Below are 23,576 nucleotides of genomic sequence, written 5' to 3' on the forward strand. Positions count from 1 at the left end.
AATATTATGAGTTACAATATAGAATCATATTATAGTAAAACTTCATATCAAGTTTTAATATCTTATAGTTGTTCTGTAAGCCGGGGGTTTGTGGCATTTTTTTAGTATTTATTAAAAGTACAAGGGTCATATTGGAAAGGTAAAGCAGCAGGCAGGGTCGGAAACGCAAGAAAAAAAATCTATTGTAAATAGCATCTGGATTCTGGATGAACAATCTTGTCTTCAAAAGAGAAATGTGCCATTTTCAAAAGGACAGGGGGTTAAAAGTAAAAACATGATGTCCAATAATCTTTTCAAAAGCTCCATTTCTTTGGAAATATTTACCTTGATTTGCCTTTTGTAATCCTCTCTCTCTCTCCCTCTTGTGTCCTCTCTACCTCCTTTTATCTCCTTCCTCTTGTACATTCTTTCTCTCAAAATAAAAAAAATAAAAAAATTAAAATTAGTAGCCAGTGCTACCAATTCATAATTATAGAATTTATTTGTTATATGAAAGAAAAATAAAGAAATCAAGAGAAAAAAAAGCAAGCATAAAGTTAATGCGCATCAGAGATACAGAAGCTTGGCCGCATATGGTCTATGCGATCTAAAGGTCTTTGTGCATCAGATGAGTGTTGCTAACCGCAGAGCCTACTACCAAATCAAAGAACCAACAGGATAATTAACTTTTTCTTCTTTTCTTCTCATACAATAATCATATGGCATCAAGGGCCTAGTATGTGAATTCTCCACAAAAAAAGAATCTCAAAAAGAGACTAGTCTGTGAATATCTTTTATATATTAAGCAAATTATAATAAACGGAGCCACTCTCTCCAAATTTAAAAACATATGGCCGCATCAAAGATAACATAGCTCAGTCCTTAATTCATGTTTATCCCTTATCCGCCGGGACTTTTGCTGGGTTATCCTCCTCCTCGGTACCCAAATCTCATTTTGCTCATGGTCACATGGATGGCATCAGTTCCCGACCTCAGTCTGCATAGCAGCAGCAGCCTCATGCCCAGTGTAGATATCCAGTGGTTGGCAACGTATGCTAGTTATTGGCAGCTACGGTCTGGCTCTTCTGGATCTGCATGCGCATACAGTATTATGTATATAAATTCGCCACAAAAGCATGTGACTTTTATAGGATATGATATTGGGAACCCTCCAAAATAGAAGAGTACAAACTGTTTTGCAAGATTTTTGGGGCATTTATCGTCCCAAGCAGAATGATCTATGAACCTTCTTTTCTTAAAAGTGAAAGAAACTACAGTTGAAAGACGAAGCAAGTTATATATCTTCTGAGTCTTGTATCTCAGACAGAAACTGAGCTTCCATCAGAGCTAGATACTTGCCAGGATACAGGAAAGTAGAGAACTTCAATTGGTGACTTGATAGGTAAAATTAATCAGGGGTAGTATTCCAGGTGCAGTATACACAAGAAACAAGACTATTATTTCTGGTTAAATTCAGATCCATGCTAGTAACTTAGTATCTAGGTAACAGGTGCATTACCTCGCCCAACATCTTCTAAAATAGCAATGGATTTCATGAGTAATGACTTTGCTTGTTCGCTTTTTTCCACTTGACAGAGATGAGTTATTTCATCCTTAAACTTAATATCTTTCCTGTGAGTGAGAGGAAAATCTCTGTACAGCTTGCTCATCTCCAAAAGGCACTCTGAAGCAGCAGTGTGAACCTAGAAAAGAGGGAGGCAGCAGGAGGAAAAAGAAAATTAAACATCACGTAGATGGATAGAGAATGGACAGGAATGAAAAATTAGTCAGAATTTGAGGCCAACCATAGAATAATTATGGCTTAAGTCAGATAGCAGACAGCACAAACTTACATACTGCTAGCGATGAACTGAAACATAAAATTCAATGAGGAGCACATTTTCATGTAGTTAACAAATTATTCGAGACAAATTGACCTAATCTACTCTCCTTGGAGATGAGATTAAAAAAAAAAAAGAGCCTATCCTTGGAGGGGTAGAGAACCGTGGAGAAATGACCAAATCATCACTATGGCCAGGGAAGCACATTTGACCTAAATACATGCCCAAGAAGATACAACGGAAATAAAACTGCTTATGGGTAAATGTGTTGGATACTTGGATTCAAATCATAACTTGTTAAGCCAATAAATGGTATGGTCAAGGTCAAGCAGTCCTAATACTGCATGCTAACTGCCCTAGGGTTGGACTGTAGGAATACTTCTATGCTCCAGCTGTATCATACCATATCATATGAGATACTTCATTTCCATGTTCAGTTTTTTTAAATAAAAATAAAAACAGATACGCTTGGATGCTTTTCAACATTCAGTAAGCCAGATTCAAAATTTCCTATTAGATCAGGAAGATTCCATTTGTAATAAAAGTCAACCCTCAATATTATACTATTAAGCATGTTTCTATCATCTATGAACTTGAAGGAAACCCATATTGGCAGATCATGCCATCAGCCTTTAGGGGCATTAGTTTAACAACACAGAATTTAAACAGACAATCTCATTAAGATTTGCTTCTTAGCCGATGTGGCAGGAAGAACATTACTATTTTGATTCAATGAAGACGGCTTGCAAGTTACGCCCCTAAATTTATTCTATATTAATGTATATGCATCAGTCTTACAGACAACTTATAGAGGAATAAAAGATCTTAATATCTATCTGGCTGTTGACTGTCATGTGACACAGTTAATCAAATAATGGAGTAAATATTAGACGACCAGACATGAAAACTAAATAGTAAATACTCATACAAAATTAGTAACACAATCTTTCAAATTGGGAAAGTGGAAATGCCCATAATAAAATAGAAAAAACATAGAAAACACAAACAAGACAATCTGAGTACCTGGGCAATTTTAATTGTCTGTATGCATTCAACTATTTTTGGTGCCACAGAGTGAAGCAACTGAAAAAGTTGAACACCAGAAAGAATGAACAAGCATAAGGGAACTACAATGAAAGTCAGCACCTATGAACTAATCAGAATGCAGTTGTCTGTGTTTACCTCATGAATCAAGGAAGTTGCATCATGAGAACAAGCAGAAGCATCATCAGAAACAGAGCAGAATTTCAAACATAGCTCTTTGATTGATGAAAAAGCCGACATTTTAACTGTTAAAAAAAAACCATCAATGTATGTTATTGCCATAATGATGCATAAGGCAAAAGGATGATACAGAAGTTTTTATTTTTAAAAATGATATCAAAGTTAAATAAAGAAGAACATGTCATTAATAAAAAGCACCTGGCCAGCCATAACCATGCGAGAGGGAACTTGAGAACACCTCTATTATACTTTCCCTCTGATTAAGAATATCTTGCAGAAGAGCAATGTGAATGCAAGATGTGACACAATCTAGAACTTTGTCAAGAGAAACAGAAACTGCTTCACTTTCATCTTGTCCTGCAAAGGCGAAAAAAAAAAAAAATCAAACTTCGCACTAATGCACACATGAAAAGCAATTGTATCCAAATATAAATATATAGTTGCATATGCTTATATTAAGAAACATTTGCAATGCTAGCCATACTTTTCCTTTTGATTCTAGTTTTCCTATATAAGCATTGAGTACATCAAAGCTTTTCAATATCCTGATGTAAAAGATAATTCAAATGTTTAACATCAATAATTATTCAGAACTATCATAAGAAATACATTGCTTAAGCTGTTATCAGAAAAACTATGTTAGCTTTATCTCTCAAAAACAAATTCAGAGGCAAGATAAGAACTGTGCCTCACCTGTCCCATCAGCAGATTTCAGTAAAGATGCATTCACCTTGTTGCTGACACCAGCTTGACGACAAACATCAAATAACATGGGAAATGCGCTGTTAAAAAATTCTGCTTTTCTGAATGCTCTTATTACCTGAAAATTAATGGAAAAGGCAATTAGACAACCAGTTAAGTAATATAAATGTTTAAAAGGAACAACTTTATTTCTTCATTGGACAAGTTGCTTGTGTAGACATAGAATGACAGATTACAAAAAAAGGTCATCAAACACCTTTATGATCATAAAAGATGGTAAATCTATTGCACGAACATTATTAAGACAAGCTGTTCGGACTTCAGAGCAATCAAGCGACCATAAGTCTAAAAGCCCAAGAAAGGACATACTTGTTCCTTTCTAAATTAGTTTATGACAAATTTAAGTAAAGAATTGTCTTATGTGCCATACTGGATGAACGCACAAAAAGACTAGAAAATTGGTTCAAGCCCCACTGCAGAGATAAAAGTAAACTCGTCCACTAATTTTACACAAGACCTGTTCCTGACTTCCTGGAATTATGAGCAAAGAGATGCAGAAGAATGATCCTATACACTATCCAGAAATGAGATTAGTAAACAAATTAGGAGAAGGAATGATCATATAAATGATAAAGGACAACCACTATGAGGAAGCAGGGATCTTGGAAAACAAAGGATCCTACAACCATCTATCTGCAAGACATGCTCTCAGCATGTAGCTAGCCAATCTTGTCATCTTTTTTAAGAATCAAGAAAGTGATAAGAAGGTTGAGTTACATGGATCGATATACAAATAGCGATTTGAGTTAACATACATATGAAATTTTTGAGGCCCTAATAATTCCTAATCAAATTTGTATATAAGACATTATTCTTAAAGATCTTCCAAACTGTTAAGAGATAGATAATTATCTTGTTTAAGTATTTCAATGCTCAACCGTATCAAGTATCAATCATAATAAAGATTGAAATATTTGCATTTTGCATCAATATTGCATATTTTTTCCACATCACTTTATTAGTTTCAGATGGAGAATTCCGGGAATAAACAGAACAGCTATAATGATAAAGTGTATCCATGCTTTTCATACCGGTGGCCCTGTTATGACACATGGAAGTTACAAGTAGCACATAAATACAAGGACCGGAAATATTACTTGCTGCAAACACGAAAATGCTGCCTCGCGGTAGGATTTTATTTTTTTTGTGCAAGCAGCTGAAATAGCACCCAAAACAATATTTGGAATAGCAGGGTCTTTAGCAGACATTGCATCATGACAAGATGAACAGAGTGAAGCTACTGCATATAGAATAACATCCTTCCCCTGAAAGAAGAAGCACCGCAAAGAATTAGAATGACTGAAGAACGAATATTAATCACAACATTTGCTATTGATGAAGTACAAATATGGACCTAGCCACAATAATCAAATCATTCATTTGAGCTTTTCTAAATATGGATGGAAACAAGATAATTGCTACTTAATAGAATCTGTTAAGAGCATAAGTTACTGTCACAAAGGACTAAAACCACAGTACTCTATACGCATAAGCTTTTAGAATCTGTGCAGAGCATAACTTGCATGCATACAATTAATGATATACTATATTCTCTTCCTTTTAGCTTCATTGTGAAAGAAATTAAGAATACTCTCAATAAACTGGCTAAGTTTAAAAATTTCTTTGATAATGAATGAAGTGACAATCTACAAGAACTGGCACGGTAGGTAACCAGATATGCTGGTATTGCCAGGGCTACAAGTTGTATAGAAAGAATCATAGCAAACATCTCTTTCATCTTTCTGCCTAGAAAGAATCCAGTTCTGTTTAAGAATTTACTAGTGATAGAGGTGAATTAAGAACCTGAGTTGTGGATATTTCTACTCCCTATAAATTTTGACATCACAGCAGATATTGTCAGAGCATTTACAATCCACATACCTCCCAGAAACGACCAGGTAGTTCTTTTAGAAGGCATTCAAGTAGATTCTGATAATATGCTGAAAGAGACTCTCCCAGAATATCACTCAACTTTTTTATTGCCTTGGCTGACTGCAGATACAAGAAAGACATAAACCTCAAATAAAAACCATATGAAAAAAATTAATGGTTATCAGATTAAACTCATCTCCTGCTGCGAGGGAGTGATTCTTGACAAAAAATTTGTGGTACGTAAAAAATGTAACTTAGAAATGAATAATAGGAATAGCTAAGTACCTTCCTTTTACATGCCCATGATGATGATGAAATACAATCACAAATAAGAGAAACAATTTCTGCCAAGTATAACTGAAGAGTGACTCTTTCACTGCTTGAGTTATCTTCCCATAGCTCTTCATATAGGGCATTTATATCCTTATCATCTTCAAATCTGCAGTATAATTCATTAGCTGGAACTCAATATTTTCTAAAACTTACTCCACCACAGGCACTACGGAAACCAAATGTCTCATGCAAAAGATCATTTTGAAATATGGCACAAGTGTAGACTAGTAGTTTGACAATTTGATGCACAATAAGTATTTGAAGAAGTACAATACCAAGATACCAGGAGTTGCAAGAAAAGTTCCCGCTTCAAAATAACAAAAAATAACTAATCTTAATATCAGTTATATATCAAAAGATAAATTCCAGACAAACCTTGAAAGAAAAATAACAGGAATAACTATTGCATGGTATCCACTGAGAACATCTGCAGCAAGATTCATGTAGGCTTTCAGAAGAACTGCCCCAGAAATCTGCGCATTTCTTTCACCTAAATGCAGAGCAGCAGTGTCTTCAATCAACTTTTGAGACAAAGATGGGCTTGCAAATTTCAATGTGACAGCACATGCAGATGCAAAGGTTCGTTTTGCTGCAGCACTCTTTTCCTCTCGAACAGCATGAAATAGGAGCTTTGATAGCATGCTTGTAAATGGCTTGATGTCAGCAGTTACCTTTTGTATCAACAACATGATGAAACTGGCAACACCTACCCTGAAAATTTAAGTTCCAATAAAACAATGGCTTGCAAAATACAGTTTGGAGGCCACATGCTAACAGGCGATTCATGACAAGAATGATTAAGGAATTATATTCATAAAGCTGAATATTTATACATGACTACTCCATTTCAGTTCAAGGTTATACTGTAGGAAGTATGCAAACTAAAAGTGGGAAATGAGAAAATCAAAGCGCTTTACACTAGCTACTGCAATTCATGACATTTGACACTTTCCTGATAACTAGTCATATTCATGAGTAATTTTTTCTCTCAAATAGACTATGTAGCCATTACTGTCATTAATGCTTGTAAGAAGTGGCAGTTGAAAATGCTAAAAATCTATAAATAGGTCGAGTCAGTTTCACATGCAAATCAACTAGTGTCTGAAGGAAACAAGCAATTAGCATCAATGACTAGGTAATAACATGAAATTTTGCCAGCATTCCCCCATCCCTCCAACCCCCTCATAAATAGTTACAAAGACTTAGATTGTTTTTTGCCTTTTCCTTGTCCCCATGTGCCCTCCAGTTTTCTTCCACATCAGTTCACTATATACCACCAATTTGATACTTACAATTTATTTAATTAGCACCTCACTGTAATGGTGATAAGAAACTTCATACATCCACATCAGTATCTTAAGGCTACTAAGGACCCCGTGCATGACAATGTCTAGTACCCTCATCATTTAGCAGTGTATTGAAAGTTGCTCACACAGTTAGTAGACCTCAACCTTATAGTTACCTTCTCCTTTGCAATAATTCCATCTCACATTGTTGTTTGACCTCCTACATGATAATAATAGTTACAATAATAAGTTGCTTTGTTGTTATGTTGATTAATCCCTATCTAGACTAGTATTCTCCACATGCTTATTAGCATCGGCATCTTATATATAGTTGCATATTGATACAACTGGGTAAGGTATAATTATGATTTTGGGGGTTGTGCAAGTTATTAAAATAGTTATAATTGAGGGATGATTCTTGCAAAAGCCTCCTCACAATGTTTTGTTGCATGCATATTTGTGTTGTTTGTGCCATCTGTATCGATTATTAAAATATTTTGCACACCAAGGCATGTGTCTAACCAAGCGGTACAGTCAATCTTCCCAAGAAAAGAACAAGTTAGATAGTAAATATATAATGTTTTACTACAATAGACTATTGAGAAATTTAAAATAAATTATGGAACAGTGAAATGAAAAAAAATAATAATAATGTTTTACATATCGGACTCGCATCCAAAATGTTACTAGATCCACTGACATAAGAATGTACCTGGTGTTAAGCCCTACCAAAATGTTACTAGGTCCACTGACATAAGAATGTACCTGGTGTTAAGCCCTACTCCCGATCTGACCAATTGGGCAAGACGAGGAACTAAAGGATCCAATGCATGTGTGTCAACAACCTTTAGACATATATCAAGGGTTTCCCACATTGGAGAGTCTTTAGCAACAGCAATTCGCAAGCTCTCAAGTTTTTCAGTTTGAAGCCCAACATTTGCAGCGTGCAGCTAATTTTCCAAAATAGAGAAGTTACTTAGAATATAAAAGATGCCACAAAAGTAATAATCAGATATTAGATATAGTGTAGTAGTCATCCCCGTATCCACTGTCCTACATCATCCCTTCAAGTGAAAAAGAAAAGTGCAGAAATTAGTTATAAGTAAGTTTAAAGTGGTCAGACCTCAACATAGTTCAGCCTCTGATCTTCTAGGCTTGACAAACATTCGAGCATGCAGCAGACAAGATCAGGCAAGTGCGGCCGAAGTGCAGCCCCAGCACCCTATAAATCAATTTATAAAATGACCTAACTTAGCCAAAGATTATAGCCAACATGCACTAAGCAAAAAATTACATGCTTCAACTAAATGATGATAGATCTATGTTGTAGTTTACTAGGAAACAAAGAAACACATCATAGTGTGGATCTTGGTAACTATGACCATCAGGCCTTATGTAAACTATCTTGGGGAGCAATAGACTCATTTGCCAATTGTTTCAACATGTCAACTCTTTTTCTATAACAGTATTTTCTCAACATCCTTGCAGATTCCACCATAAAAATGCAGATTTTCTTCTTCTTACATCTTTAAATGCATATTTGTTTCATGGATGCTACAGCTGCAATAAATAACAAAACATCATATGCTCCCAGCTCCTATTCAAATTCATCGTTTGCCCACATTTATAGTTTCTTTTGGGACTTAATATGTTAATTCTAGAAAAGACGTAAACCATCAAGTTTGCTCCAACATTCAAAGGAGTTCTGTTCACATGTCACTAGATAATATGGATACAAATCGCCACCTGGTCCAATCTGAGATCTATAGATACCTCAAAACTTGCATTAGTTCCATGTTCTCAACCCATTCCTATGCAAGGACCTACTTGAGTCAACTGGCATCTTGCAAATAGTCTAAATTTATAGGTATGACATCATAATAGTACCAACAAATATTTGCCAACTTAAATGATATATTCAGAACAGCTGTGTCCCTATAAAAAAACCCTTCTGTGAATCATATAAAAAAAAGGATAAGAAAGAAGAGCTTCAGACCTTTGCGAGCTTCATTACTATGCCAATGGATGCTTTTTGAACATTAGAAACTTTACTGACTATTCCTTCTGTAAGCAAGAACGGCAGAACAATGTTCATTGTCTCACTAGCATCTGAAACTGCAGTAAGTGAGACATCACAAAGTCTGATTGTTAACGAGCTCACAGCACGGCACAAACTATCACCAGAATTTCGTACAGTTTCCTTAATGTCATCCATGGCACGAAATGCAGCTGTCCATATACTTCTCAAATGCTTAGAAACCTGGAATAAAATACAATGACGCTATAAAAAGATAAATGATTGAATATCACACCAACAAACCAAGGAAAAAAATGTTAAGAAGTTAAATTTGACTCAACATAATTATCTATGTCAGTGAGCCATTAGGACAGATAAGCTCCATCTGGTATGTGAGACCACACCCCATGTAACAATCTGCCTGTATTTGCTGAAAAAAGTCAAAAACAATCCAAACTGGCACAAATTGGCACAAGGGTCAAATGGCTCAATCACGGTTGGCACTAGGCACGGCTTAACAAAAGGGAGTACAATGAGAGTACCAAAAACTCCAAACATTAGTTTCAAGTTTCAATAAGTCACTGGCATAAAATGTGCTGATCAACACTGACCAGTGTTTTCTAAAAGGCCATCAATGTAGACAGCAACTTCAATATTTTATAGAGACTAACATGCTCAAATAATCCCTGAGAGGTATACTCAAGAGCATTATCTTGTTAATGAGAAGGAATTACAACATGTCAGCCTAAGAAACTATATAATACCTGACTATATTTCCGGCCTTGGATAATGTCTGCAAGAGCAAGACATGAAGCTTCACGTGAGCGCCAGAGTCTTGATCCAGATTGTGCCAGCAAATCATCCATAATAAGATCAAAATATTCATCAATAGTTCTTCTAGGATCAGCCACAATTGACTTCCAGATGTGCCCCATAGCATCCTAACAGCAGGCTTAGGATTTAATACATGAGGGCAATATAAATCAACTTAGAAGAAACACCAGATTATATGGAATATACACAAATTAATGAATGTAATGTGTGATTGTGTGAATCAGAATCTTCAAACTATAGATTAATAAATAATAAATAAATTTCATACGTTCTAAGAGAACTCTTGGACAGTGCTACAGGTCTCAGATATGACCAATATCCTCCAAAGGGAAAGGAAAGCGAGAGTTATGTAGGTTCACTAGTACGGTATCAAATATTATCGTACAACAAAAATAAAACATGCAAATGAAATTTGGAGCCAAATCAACTACTTTCAACCTCATAGCTATTGTAAATAAAATGTACAGTGTCAACACCTGGACATTTTTATCAGGGTCATACTGGTAGCGAACAAGTCGAGGAATCAAAGAACGTAGATGTGGCTGAAGAGCATCCCCAGCATGTTTTGCTATCTTGGAAAAACCAAAGGCAGCACCTCGCTTTGAATTTAAAGAAGCCTGATAATTAGCAAGATCCATGAACTTATATATCAAGTCGGGTTGCCCCATCTCATTTGCCATGCTGCAAAGCTCCTTATATGTGCTAAGCTTTCCACCATTAAGACTTTCACCAATAGCTCCTTCTTGGAAAACTTCAGAATCTTCCATAAGCTACAGGCCACAAAACAAGTTAAAATGCACAGACGTAAATAAACATTTAACAAACTAAGGAAAAGAATGTGAAATGACATAGACACCTTGATAGCTCTTTTCCTCTTCCCTGAACCAGTCAATGTGCTTACAAGTGCATGCACTAATTCTTCCTTCATAGACGGATCACCAAGTTCATAAACAATACTCATGCCTTGGGAAGCCAAATCTTGTGTAAGATCATTCTGATCACCAAGAAGGTGAGAAAAGGCTTCCTGCAAAACCAATTAAAATAATAAATCTCTTGGTGTGAGCATGACACCCTGTGGGTGTGATCCTTTATGGTTTCAGTTTGATTTATGTTGCTATTGGTTTGATTTCATTAGTTGGTCAGCCAATTTTTATTTCCACTTTGCCTATATATGGCAGCTGTTAAAAGTGATTTATTTGAGCCTCTAGATTAGAAGGATTCCTAGAGTTGTTACTAAAATGCCGGGAATTCTGTTTTCAAAGAAATATGGTTGCCACATTAGGAAAGACATCTTAGGATGTGATTGGTTGATGGGAAGTAGGAAAAGAAAGTGACAACTTACTAGAATTGAGGCATTTTTGGTATTTGGATGGAGTTTCTTAATTTTCTCAACACAACCTAACTTCTCTGATTTTGGCTCATTCTCCTTCCTTTTCTCTAGGGCGAGAGTAGCACTTCCCAAGTTTTCATATATTATCATTAATTGCTATAATTACCCAACTCCACCAAACACTTTCAATTTCTTACCAAACATAAATGCATATGAGGCATGACTAAATTTTAGAAGTGACTTCTCTGTAAACTTTTACTTCAAAAGCCACTTTCTTCTTTCCATTTTTTATCAACCAAATACACCCTTATCATCTGAAGTGGTATGCTAAGTGAGCCCCTTACTGAACTCCTACTTGAGACCCAAAACTTTCCAACTGAAATTCCATTTCCCTAATTAAAGACCAAAAAGAGAATTCCTCAGAGCCCCTTTTTTCTCTTCCCCCTCCTGCAGTCCAGGCTCTCTTCTCTTCTCTTTACTGAACCACCATTCCGCCTCTCTTCCTCTCAGTCAAGCTCCTTTCTTCCCTCTTCTCCTTCACAGCTGCAGCTGCCTTTCCTCTTCGTTCCCTCCGCTATTCTCTCTTTCTCTACTGTTGTAGCTATTAATGCTCCCGCAGGTACAGCCATTGTTATTACCCCTCTTTTTCCCTCTTTTGATGCTGTTTTTCTGTTGCCATCTCTTGCTTCCTCTGCAGCTCCGCCATCGAGCAGCCCAAAGTTTATTCCTACAAGCTCTAGGCTAAAGCCGAAGTTGAAGGTCTAGCCATCTCTTCATCTTTTGCTGATGAGCAGTAACATTCATTTATCAAAGTCTAATTTTTCGTTCCAATTTTTGGATCAAGCATTGAAGTTCATGGCATGATATGCTCACTTTTACTTTAGATCATAATGTTCTGTTCTAGAATTCTATTCATTTATTCATTGTGTTACATTGTTGTCAAAATGATATTTACCACTGAAGAAATTCAGAAAGTATAGCTGTCTATGAAAGTTGCATAGAAATAAAAGAGAGTTAACATATAGTGAAAAATCACTAGCAACAACTCATATATATTTATGAGGAGTACGCCAAGGAGGGCAAGGACAGTGAAACCATATCGTTAAGTTGTGCCAACTCACAGATATGAGAAAACCAATGCAAATGCTGCACAGACTAACATAATTATGGTGCATTAAGCTGCTATAAAAAGAACACCAGGACAAAAATAATAGCATACAAATGGCAATCCAAGAGAAAACAAACACCAGTGTCACTTGAATCAATGCATGAACTCTTCAAAACCAGCAGCCATTTAATAACAAAACCTCCTATAGCTTTGGACTTCAACTTATGGGCAGTTCACATTTAAGAGCATTATTTAGTTCATCCATCCTGCAAGTTCTCAAAATTGTTGTCGTGATCTCAATTGAAAAACATTTGACGTTACTGCCTTACTAGTCTTCTAATCAACTATAAGCTTATCATAGAACTTTCTGGTTCATTTGCATATTTGTTTGTAACTCAACCAAGTTACAATATCATTATTTTCCTAAATCTAGGGAGGGGAGCACTATTGTTCTACATAAATTACTCAGATGTATTTCTGAAAATCAAAGATTTCCTTGAAAACATACAGATAATTCTTCACCTGCTATATCTTTGCTTATTTATTAAACAGTTACTCCATACAGGGCAAAACCTCCGGTTAAGTCTATAAGTTCGCATGCAAAGTCTGACAAAATTATTAAGTACATTACTGCATGTTACAGAATGAAAGATAGCACAGGCTAACGTGCTCCTAGATATCGACTTGCCAAATATTCAAATGACAGACCTGTACTTCTGGAAGAAGTTGCTGGATTTTTGGATGATGGCCACAATACATTATCAGTGACACCAACCAGACAGTACCTGCACAGCGATCATCTTTTCTGCTACTGAAAAGGAGATCATCAAAGAGCTTTTTAATAATCATGTCTTGACTCATAACATGTGACTCCTCATCACAGTTGCTCTTCCATGAGCCAGTTACAATGGGTAAGGGCATTTCAGCGGTGAGATAGTTGGTGCTTCCGGAAAGGGAACTATAATTTGATCTGAGTATTGTATCTGCAGTAACAGGGACTCCACCCCATATAAAAGATAGAGCCTCCCCAGCAGCAAAAAGTACATCTTCGACCTGAAAAGTAAAAATTTTAAATTACCATACCATAAACAATTAAAAGTAAAAAAAACCACAGTAGGGAAAAGTTTAACAAAAGATAACTGCAACCTTCGATCGGGAAAGACTAAATATCAAGTCCAGAGAACTTTTCAGGTGTGGAAATGAAATTTCATTCACAGAAATATGCCCCAAAGAAATAATTATTTTTTGTATTGCTTTGATATCAGTACCAGAAAGCAGTTTGCTCAGCCTTTCATGCAAAATTGTTATAACTCCAGCTGCAGTTGAGTAAAACATACAACATATATTAATTTGGGAAGATCTTTTTTACATTAAAAATATTAGTATGATAACAACTAACAACCAAAACCCACCGGCAATGGAATTGCGACAAAGTATAGGCAGTGAACAACGAAGACCAATATGACCTAAAGCTTCCATTCCAGCAGAAGCCAGTATTGCACTTTCTGACTCGACCACATTTACGAGAACACCAACAGTACTCTGAAACAGCTCCTCTGATATCTACATGAACAGGAAGCATTATCAAGTATCAACATTGCTTATTCCTAATATAACAAATTTTGACTCAAAAAAACCAACGTAAAATGGCACAAACCTCCAAAATTAAACCTTAATGTGACTTTGAGACTTCAAAATAAGCAATAGCTAATGATGATGTATTTCTTGTTTAACAAAATATGAAAATATTTTTTTTTAATTTGTACATAGAGAAGAAATTTCACCCTTTAACCCAAGAAAATAAAACTAGACTGTCTGGATTATTTAATAGAACCAAACTAAACTACAAAAAAAAGCTAAAACTAAGATCCTCATATTAAAAGGATTACTTGGTCAAAAGGATATACTGAGATGACCAAGCATTGAAACGAAAGACAGGATCCACTTCAAGCATAAGCAAGCAATATTCCAAGGTTAGTAGATAAGGATGAAAAGTAACATTGTGGTACACAGAAATACAATAGGTTCCCATTTAACAAGTGACTTTTCTGGTATTATCTTAGAACTTATTCATCCTGCAAAGTTTCATTAAGCCATTAAATTTGCAAATCACTGCCCTTCACTTTTAACAGGAGAAATATCAAATAAGAAGAAACAGTATGGAGCATATTATTAACTTTGTGCCAAAGCATATAAAATAACATCTAGCTACCAACAAAGAAGAAAGAGGAAAGGCAGAAACAGAATAGCAAGAATAATATAAAATGCAGCCAAAGAACTGTTTTGCACACACAATATTATACATACATCATATATAAAGAGATTCCGAGAACTTACAGAAGGTGGGTTCTTCATGCACTCTGCTGTTATATATCCAATAGCACATAACAAACCATGATGATTTTCAAATCTGGAAGTATTGCACATGAAATCCATCTCAGTGAACCTAACTTAATCATAGAAGTCATAAATATCATGAAACTAGTTGCTTAGTGCGACATGAATAACCTTAATATTTTGCTCCCACTGAGTAATGCAACAAGCTCAGATAAAATAGTAGATGAAGCAGAACTTGAAAGAGCAGAACATGCAATCCCCAGCAAGCGGGATGCAGCTTCCCGAGTATCAGAATCAATATGACCAAGTAAATTCTTTAGCCAATCTACCCGCCCAGCATACCGTGATGCTACCAACTATAGGAAAATTTTAAAAAAAGAATTGAAGACTTAAATATCATAAGTTTGATTACTGAAACATTTAAGCAAAAGAATAAGCACAAAACCTTAGGTAAATGAGACCCAATTTCAACTAAAGATTTAGAAGCAGTGGCATGCAGCTCAGTAGATCCTTCAAATGACATAGCATTCTCTAGCAGCACACACATTGTTACTGCTGGGGAATTAAAAATATCTGTTGATTCTGTTTCCATATCAGAACTGCACATTCTACAATCTGCTTCAAAGCACTTCATCAAAAACCTGATCATGGCAACAGATGTCTTTGATGAAAAAAGCAGCTTCCCATCCACATGCTCACTAGAATCTAAGAGTTTTGGTTGCTGACTACAAATATAATTTAGCATCTCTCTTAAATCGGGATATCTGAGGTCAATTTTTTGCCCAGATATCTGTCCCTCATCTTTTGTAAGATAAAGGCCTTCAAGAGCCATTTCCCTAGTAACAGAAGAGAAAATTAAGTTAATAATGGTTTGGATGAAGCAATAGGGCACAACTAACATGTCATTCCATGAAAAAGTATGTCAATGCAAGGGGATAATATTCAACAAGATAATTAATAAATCATAGAAAGAAAAGCCATGACAGATTAGATGGATTATGGGTAAGTTGAATTATCCACACAAGAAACAAATACAGATTATATTAACTTTTTTAATCACTAATTCCTAAGTAGCTTCAGAAATTAGTGATCCAAATAAAAGTTGTCTAAAGGATTCCATCAGTTCAAAAACCAAGCCAAAAAAAATGTTGTACTGGTAGATTCTAACATAAGAATCCTATACGTAGAAAAGTGATCACTTCAGCACTTTCATATTAGCATCTTCAACTTCTTTCTGAGGGTTTTAATATATCTAAAGATATTACAAACGACATGCTACATTATGAAATATTTTACGAATAAAGCCACCCCCAAAACCCGTTTTTCTTTTTGATTGAAAAGGGCATCCCTTTTCATTACCTAAGAATTGAGCACCATGGTTGCTAAAAGTATTTACTGAGCCACACCCTGCCATTTGATTAACAGAATCTAAACCTATTACCTGGTTAATATAGAAGATGAAAATGGATGAGCAAAATTTTCGAACCTAAATGGCAGTTCTTAAGGAAGAAGATGTAAAGAACTATGAGAGCACAGGAAAGCTTCCTTCTTCTTACAAATAATATGAGAAACCTACCTGAGGTAGCAATGTAAAATCTTCCAGCCAAAGGAAGAAAGAAAAGAATCCCAAGAGAGCAATGAGATGATTGTTGTTGCTAATAAATTATCCAACTATAATTTAAAAAACAACCTCTTTACCAAAACCTCCGTAGACAATGTAACTAAATAAATATTGAAAAAAGAACAAGACAATAGAATCCAGCATAAGAGGCAAGATAAGGAAAACACTTCAATACAGAAAAACTAAAAATTTGATGATTGACCTTATATCCATTTTCGTGTCTGCAGCTCCAAGCATGCAAATGTATCGGCTAGGGCAATGTTGTAAATCAAACAACGTCGTGGCCCACCTCACAGCACAAAAACGCACCTCACTTTGTTCCTTAAAGAAAATCAAGGTGAACTCTAAGTAAGATAATACAACAAATGCAGTAGAAGGCATCAGAAGCTAACAAATATTATGTGTAAGAACAAACAATTACATTTATATAAAGCAAGTTCCATCCATACTTTCCTTTAGACACAAGGAAAGAATTTCAGGCAGATATCCATAACAGTGAATGATTGGAAATCAATGAATAAACAAATAGAAATTGACATAGAATGAAATAAAGTACTTTCATTCAAGGATTCGAGTTTCGGCCGATCCCGAGTGGGATCGGCCGAAACGGATCGGGATCGGCTATAGCCGATCCCGATCCAGGTCGAAACCACTCGGTTTCGGCCTCTTTGCGGCGGCAGCGGCCACAGGTGTCTGTCACGACAGCCATCTGTCAGCTGTCGGCAGAAGAATGACAACTACTGCCGCTTGTCGGCAGCAGCTAGAGAGAGAGAGGGAGAGAGAGGAAGGGAGAGTGAGGGAGAGAAAAGGAGAGAGAGAGAGGGAAAAAGCAAGAGAGAGTGAGAGAGAGAGAGAAAATGAAAGAGAGAGTGAGGGAGAAGGAAAGATTAAAAAAAAGGGTATGAGAGAGAGGGAAAAAGCAAGAGAGAGTGAGAGAGAGAGAAAATGGAAGAGAGAGTGAGGGAGAAGGAAAGATTAAAAAAAAGGGTATGAGAGAGAGGAAAAAAGCAAGAGAGAGTGAGGGAGAAGGAAAGATTAAAAAAAAAGTTGAGAAAGAGAGAGAGAAAAAGATAAAAAAAAAGAATGTGGGAGAAAATAGATACTTTAGACTAACAATTAGAGAGATAGAAAAGAAGAGAGGGAGAAAAAGAGATTTTTACTTTTTAGGCTTTATATGTGAGTAATTATTATTTCTTATTTTTTTATAATTTTTTCTAAATTTTTAGAAATTTCTCTAATATTTTTAATAATATTTAGAATTTTATTTAATTAAAATAGTCCGATCCGATACAGGCGGCCGATACGGCCGATACGGCCGATACGTATCGTTTTTTCGGACGGCCGATCCCGATCCCGATACCGATTTTTGGAACCTTGCTTTCATTCTGGATAGTATGAGAAGTTTATATGAGAAGACCTCACAACATTTTCACAACAAAGCTGAAAGACAGAAAGTCATAAACAAATATGTGATGGATGTCATACCGCTAAAGAGTTTTCCAGCAGAAGTCCTTCCAGATTATCCAATACTACTGCTGGAGCACCCTAATGCCAAGATCAGACAATTATTATAAGCTCCAGGGAAGAAAGAATAAGTATCTAAATGGACAGTGTAACAAAATTAATAAAGGAAGACAGATTTGCATATACACAGGTAAAACAGAAAACTACAAAAACCCGCAAACTGCATTCAAACTTTTGAGAATAAAATCTTAATGTATCTGCAACTGGTCAGGAACTAGAATAGAAATTTTCCTGAAATTGAAAGAGTTCAAGAGTTCTCAAACTCTATAACCAGAAGGGCATTCTTTATATATGTTCAACTAATTTTTCACTACAAAAAAATGTAGATAACAGTACAACATATTTGCTCATGCTCTCATGGAAAGAAACTCAAAAGTTAACAACGTGAGGTTGCTCTGACTCAAAATTTAGAAGCAACATCTAGAGTACTGTTTATCACTTTTATACTCATAAGGAACCATCACTTTTACCAACATCTAACTCAAAGGTCCCATGCCACCCTCAATGCTCAAAGATGAAACAAAAGAACCAAGGGCTGATCCCTAGTAAAAACAAGCAAGGTGGCCACTAAACAGTCAACTAGATTATTTCTTTCAGCTCTGTGAGAAAATAAGTTCAGTAACTCCATAGTTTACACAGTGAATGAAGATAGAAGGTCCCAGTGATATTTAATTGCTTAGCTTTGCAATAGACGGACAATTTGGTGGACATAATTTCACAGATAAAGTTAGAGGATATGCATTTATAGTCTAGAGTCTACATGATGCTTTGAAAAACAACTCCTAAAGGCAGTTGAAGAACATTATATTGCAGGACATATCAATGGTATTAAGAGCTTTACAATACAAAAGTCAAAAGTTTCCAGACAATGAGCCACACCATTATAATGAGCCATGCACTTTGGCAAGATCTATACAACTAAACGAATACCTTATAAGCTGTTGCAAGGGAAGCAACTGTTTCTTGAATAGTTAGACGAAGAGGCTGCTCCTCTGATTTCAAGGCAGTAAAAAGCCGAACAGCCATGTCAACTTTGTCTCTGCAAATTGTATGTGTATTAGTGAGCAATCAGTGCAACAATAGTTAACTCAAGAATGAAGAGAAGTGATCAGAAAACTTGCTTGAACAAATTAGGCATGCGAGAAGCAAGTAAACCGATGGCTTGGTACGCAAATGTTTTTACATCTCTACCAACAGATCCTGAGAAAAGGAAAAACAGAATAGATTTACAACCTAAATCATTTGTATAACCATTGGATGCAGTAAAATGGCTCCTTTTTTCATTATGAGAGAGAGATAGAGAGATGAAGAATCATCAAATATACTACAGAAACCTGCTTCTGTTGCAGATGAACCATCAAGAGAACGTAATATTCCACTCAAAATAACAGGACCCATGAGTTTCAATTGATCAATTACTGCCTGTATGAAGATAAAACACTAAGTCAGGAAAGCTTCACAAATTCGTGAACACTTCCCTTTCACAAGAAACCTTCTGCTCTATCAAAGAGTAAAGATTATGAACAGGTCAATTGGAAAGAAATCACATGAACAATGCTATAACTTGTTGTTCTCCGATCTTAACAGGACAAGCAAATATGAGAATTAGTGTTAATATCATAGTCAATGACTCAATAACATGCCACTCATTGAACAAAAAATACATAATTTACTATAAGGGCAATTATGACATGAAAACAACAAGCAAAGCATAGAAGTTCAAGTCAAGACTATAACTATAGAGCACCAAAATATGTACATGTTTAAAAACCCAGACAGTAAACTCCATGCCAAGCTGCTTCAGCCTTGAAGTAGTCCCGCTTCCTATCATATTAAGGAGCTCAAGTCAAATAAATGGACTTAGAGATAAATAAAACTAAAATAAAAAAGGAACAAAAAACAGCTACAATAATAACAACAATAACAAGCACACATGATGTCATCATAATGGATGCAAATTTAGAGTATCTAAATGCCCCCGGTACAGCTCACGGCGCGAGAAACAGCCTGCCGTTTGTTGTGCCACACAAACCTGTGTCTTCATTGTAGCACCATGTTGGTAAAAAGCTCTAAGCTATGAGCCAGGCGGGATGGTTACATGGAAGCAATTACACATTGCCAGTATTGATTTCTTAACCAAAGAGGAAAAATATAGAAAAAAAGAAGAAGTAAATGTGTGCTACCGATAGCGAAACAAGTAATGGACTACTCTTAATAGGATTGTTACATAATGTAGCTACCAGCAAAGCCATCTGTCCATTCTTGAAGTGAAAATATCAGAGAAAGTATAGTAGAATAGATAATGAAGAAATGTAAGAAAGAATAGTATATAAACATCATTCATGGTAATCTTCAGCAGGACAAAAGAGAAGATGGAAAAAAGAAGCATAACCTATAATTACTAATTATGATATAAACAATAATGCCCAAAGATAATTTGTAAAACAAGTTAAGTCTTGGAATAAGATCGACTCCCAAATACAAGGAAAATATATTTTTTTACCATAGATGCAGCCAAAAATACATTGCAGAGTAGAAGGGAATGCATTAGCTGCAGTGATCGATCTGCTGAAAACAGACATAAGCCGTACTCGTAATGTAGTACTCCCTGGAGCAATCCTCGATTCTACAGCTATATTTTCTACCCCAGTACTGCCTGCAGTTAGTAAATCAAATTGCATCTAGCGTCAGTGCAGTCAAGAAGCTAAATCACGTAACAGACAAGAATTGAGAAGTTCAACTGTAAAAAGAATTATGTATTCTTAAGAGACAACTATTGTTATTTTTCTCAAAATCTAAAAGTTATAAAAGCCAAGAAAATAAAAAGGAAAAAAATGCATACCATTGAACAGCATAAATAGTCTTTTGATCAGAACAGAATCATCCAAATTGGCACCAGCAGCCTTACGCTTTAATAATTCCTCTCCTTTCTTAGCAACAGGCTCTTGACTTAAGCAAATTATCAGAAAGACAACAGATGACTCTCATCATTAGTGCCTAAAAATTGAACTTTTTCAAAGTGTGTTCAAGTGGACAACAACTACCTGTCTGAAGCAGCTACTAGAAAAAGGGGATAGACAAGCTCAGGTGACAGTTGCATAGTGTCAATGAGATTCAAAATCCCAAGCTATATAGAAAAGAAAAGGTTAGAATATTGCGGGGTCGTAGGAGAAGAAAAGATTAAATAGCTCCGCTGAGCACATCAAAGCCGAATCAGGAAACTAGGTGCAATACCACAAAAAATAAAATGTAAAAAGGAAAATACTGTAGAATACATAACAAACTTACCTTTCTCGTCATAAGAATATCACCTTTCAAAGGTTGCTTCCCAGTAACACGATCTGCTTGGGCAATGGAAAGTCCTGCTGGGCATCCAACACTAAAACATACAGCAATTAAAAATCTCAAAGAACATTGCAAATCAGTCAGACATCTTGCTGTTTCTTTTGTGAATACCATACCCAGAAGGTGGTGCTTGATACAAAATAGTATGAAGGCAAAACTCCAAAAATACTTCTCCATCCTTAGAAACTCCATTAGCCCTGTACTTTGCAACAATGTTCTCATGAACCTGACTTGAATGGCAATCACCTATAACCTGAAAACAGCAAATAACCTAAGTTTGCCACTAAGTACTACCGAATATAAATGCATACAACGACTTTAAAATTCGTTGACACTAACAACGTACCTTCAGAACAATTCTCAAGATGATGCCTTGATGTTGAAGTGGTATATTTGCTATATTAATTAGAAGTTCAGGAGCCATATTCTCTTTATCCTACAAAAGATTGGCACGCTAATTTCGTCAACATGAATATCCTTAAAAGCATGCACAAAAAAAAGAGAGAAAAGGGAAAAGAACCAACCTCTTTAGGCAAGCGTTCAAATGACATCTCAATATAAACAACACAAAAGTTTCTAACCATCGATGAGGCATCAGCTTTATTATAAATATTCCATAACTCCAATAGTGGCAGCCCAATCTCGGGCCGGTGCTTCACCCGCTTGTTAATATGAGTTAGAATCTCCATAACCTAATGACGCAAAACTAAATTTATAATTCTATCATTAAAAACACAAACATTCACAATCCACACATGCACATCAAAATAAAAGGTACCACAAAGCCTAATTCCTACATAAATTCCAATCAATTTAAGGATTTTTACATAATTGCCACTAAAAATTCTAAAATATCATAATTCCCATCAAAACCTTTTTACTCTATCAGAATTGCCATCAAAATCTTTTTACTCTATCAGAATTGCGATCCATTTTTAAAGGAATATCCATAGAATATTCTTAATATGTGGTTGTTAAAGTCAATTAATACATTTAAATAACCAAAATACTCCTCTCTTGAAGTAGGGTGCAAAATAATTACCACACATTTTTTTCTTGTATAAAGAATATTGTGTTCTCTTGTAATTAATATGCTATCAGAGAACATTAGATAGTTTTTGGATCACGCTAAACAATTTCTGTAAGAGCAAAATGGTCTTTTTAAATTTAATTTTGTCTTTAACCACGAGTAGTTGGTTTTAAATGACAGAGTGACATTCTTGAAAGAGATCAATAATTGGGCGGCAATTGTGATATTTTAAAGAATATAATGGCAATTATGATGCTTTCAATGTTTTCAGTGGCAAGTATGTAAAAATCCTTAATTTTAAGCTCCTCTTATTTCAACCTTTGCCGAATACAAACCGTAAGATATAATATCCAATCAATCGTACTGAAAATAAGTGAATACAGTACAATATCGACACCAAAGCAGATGAAGAAATCATAAATTGTACCAGTGAACCAATTAGCATGCAAAATACTGAGAAAAGTAGAGATGCATCACTATACTAAACTCCACCGTAGATCACTCTTTGACCTCTATCAATTTCAAGATTTGCCCAATACAAACCGTAACAGACAATATCCCAACAACAATCGCAAGGGAAAAAAATGAAAAAAAGAGAGAACACAGCTGAATCGTGACACCAGAACAGAACATAGCCTCAGCAAATCCAGTAATAACCCGATTAGAATGTATGATATCGAGAGAGTACGGACCCAATTCCTGCACTAAGATTCACCAGACATATTTCAACCTCAGCTAACCCTAATTGATAAATTTCAATCACTCGCACCGAGAGGAAGTGAATACCGCTCAATCTTGACACCACGACATAACATAGCATCAGCAAATCCCGCACCAACCAATTTGAATGAAAAATATCGGAAAAGGGAAACTAGTTACCATCTTTCGAACAGAAGGAGAAGGGGAGGCGAGGGATGAGATGGAGTAGGGGAGGATACTGGCGAGCAAGGGTTGGAGCTTAGCGTCGTCGGCTAGGGCGAGGCGAGTGAGCATTCGATCGAGAGTATCCTCCCTCTCCGCATCGGATGGAGGCGGCGCCGGCGCCGGCGTGGAACCGGATGTCTCCGCCATTTCTGGTTCGTTGCTTCTTCGGGGTGCAACAGTGCACGAAACTTGGAAGAGGGGAATTGGAA

General features: G+C 35.9%; 1 protein-coding gene across 3 annotated transcripts; it reads right to left on the reverse strand.

Annotated features, from left to right (window-relative positions):
* Positions 1–658: 658 nt before the first annotated feature.
* On the reverse strand, positions 659–23,576 carry LOC140798700 (uncharacterized). 3 transcript variants are annotated; one of them, XM_073152702.1, is made up of 36 exons: positions 23,323–23,576; positions 21,938–22,105; positions 21,760–21,849; positions 21,530–21,666; positions 21,357–21,447; positions 21,113–21,195; positions 20,911–21,017; positions 20,572–20,724; positions 19,828–19,892; positions 19,403–19,490; positions 19,190–19,268; positions 18,999–19,107; positions 18,030–18,089; positions 16,747–16,865; positions 15,369–15,759; positions 15,095–15,279; positions 14,924–14,996; positions 13,999–14,149; positions 13,727–13,902; positions 13,295–13,639; positions 11,005–11,172; positions 10,625–10,918; positions 10,079–10,255; positions 9,294–9,557; positions 8,421–8,519; positions 8,063–8,247; positions 6,387–6,722; positions 5,964–6,117; positions 5,688–5,798; positions 4,904–5,071; positions 3,738–3,864; positions 3,243–3,401; positions 3,003–3,109; positions 2,844–2,903; positions 1,499–1,682; positions 659–1,070 (listed from the first exon to the last, which is right to left on the reverse strand). In XM_073152702.1, exons 1-36 carry the CDS (start codon positions 23,512–23,514, stop codon positions 1,039–1,041), a joined length of 5,487 nt encoding a protein of 1,828 aa, XP_073008803.1. In that variant the 5' UTR covers positions 23,515–23,576; the 3' UTR covers positions 659–1,038. The 3 variants fall into 3 exon arrangements, with proteins under 3 accessions (XP_073008803.1, XP_073008804.1, XP_073008805.1); XM_073152703.1 differs by having other exon boundaries at positions 13,733–13,902; positions 23,323–23,575; XM_073152704.1 differs by lacking the exons at positions 20,911–21,017; positions 21,113–21,195; positions 21,357–21,447; ... (2 more) ...; positions 21,938–22,105; positions 23,323–23,576 and having other exon boundaries at positions 20,660–20,723.

This window comes from Typha latifolia, chromosome 12 (genome assembly GCF_019914945.1).
Source record: "Typha latifolia isolate L0001 chromosome 12, TyphaL0001v2, whole genome shotgun sequence".
Taxonomy (NCBI): Eukaryota; Viridiplantae; Streptophyta; class Magnoliopsida; order Poales; family Typhaceae; genus Typha; species Typha latifolia.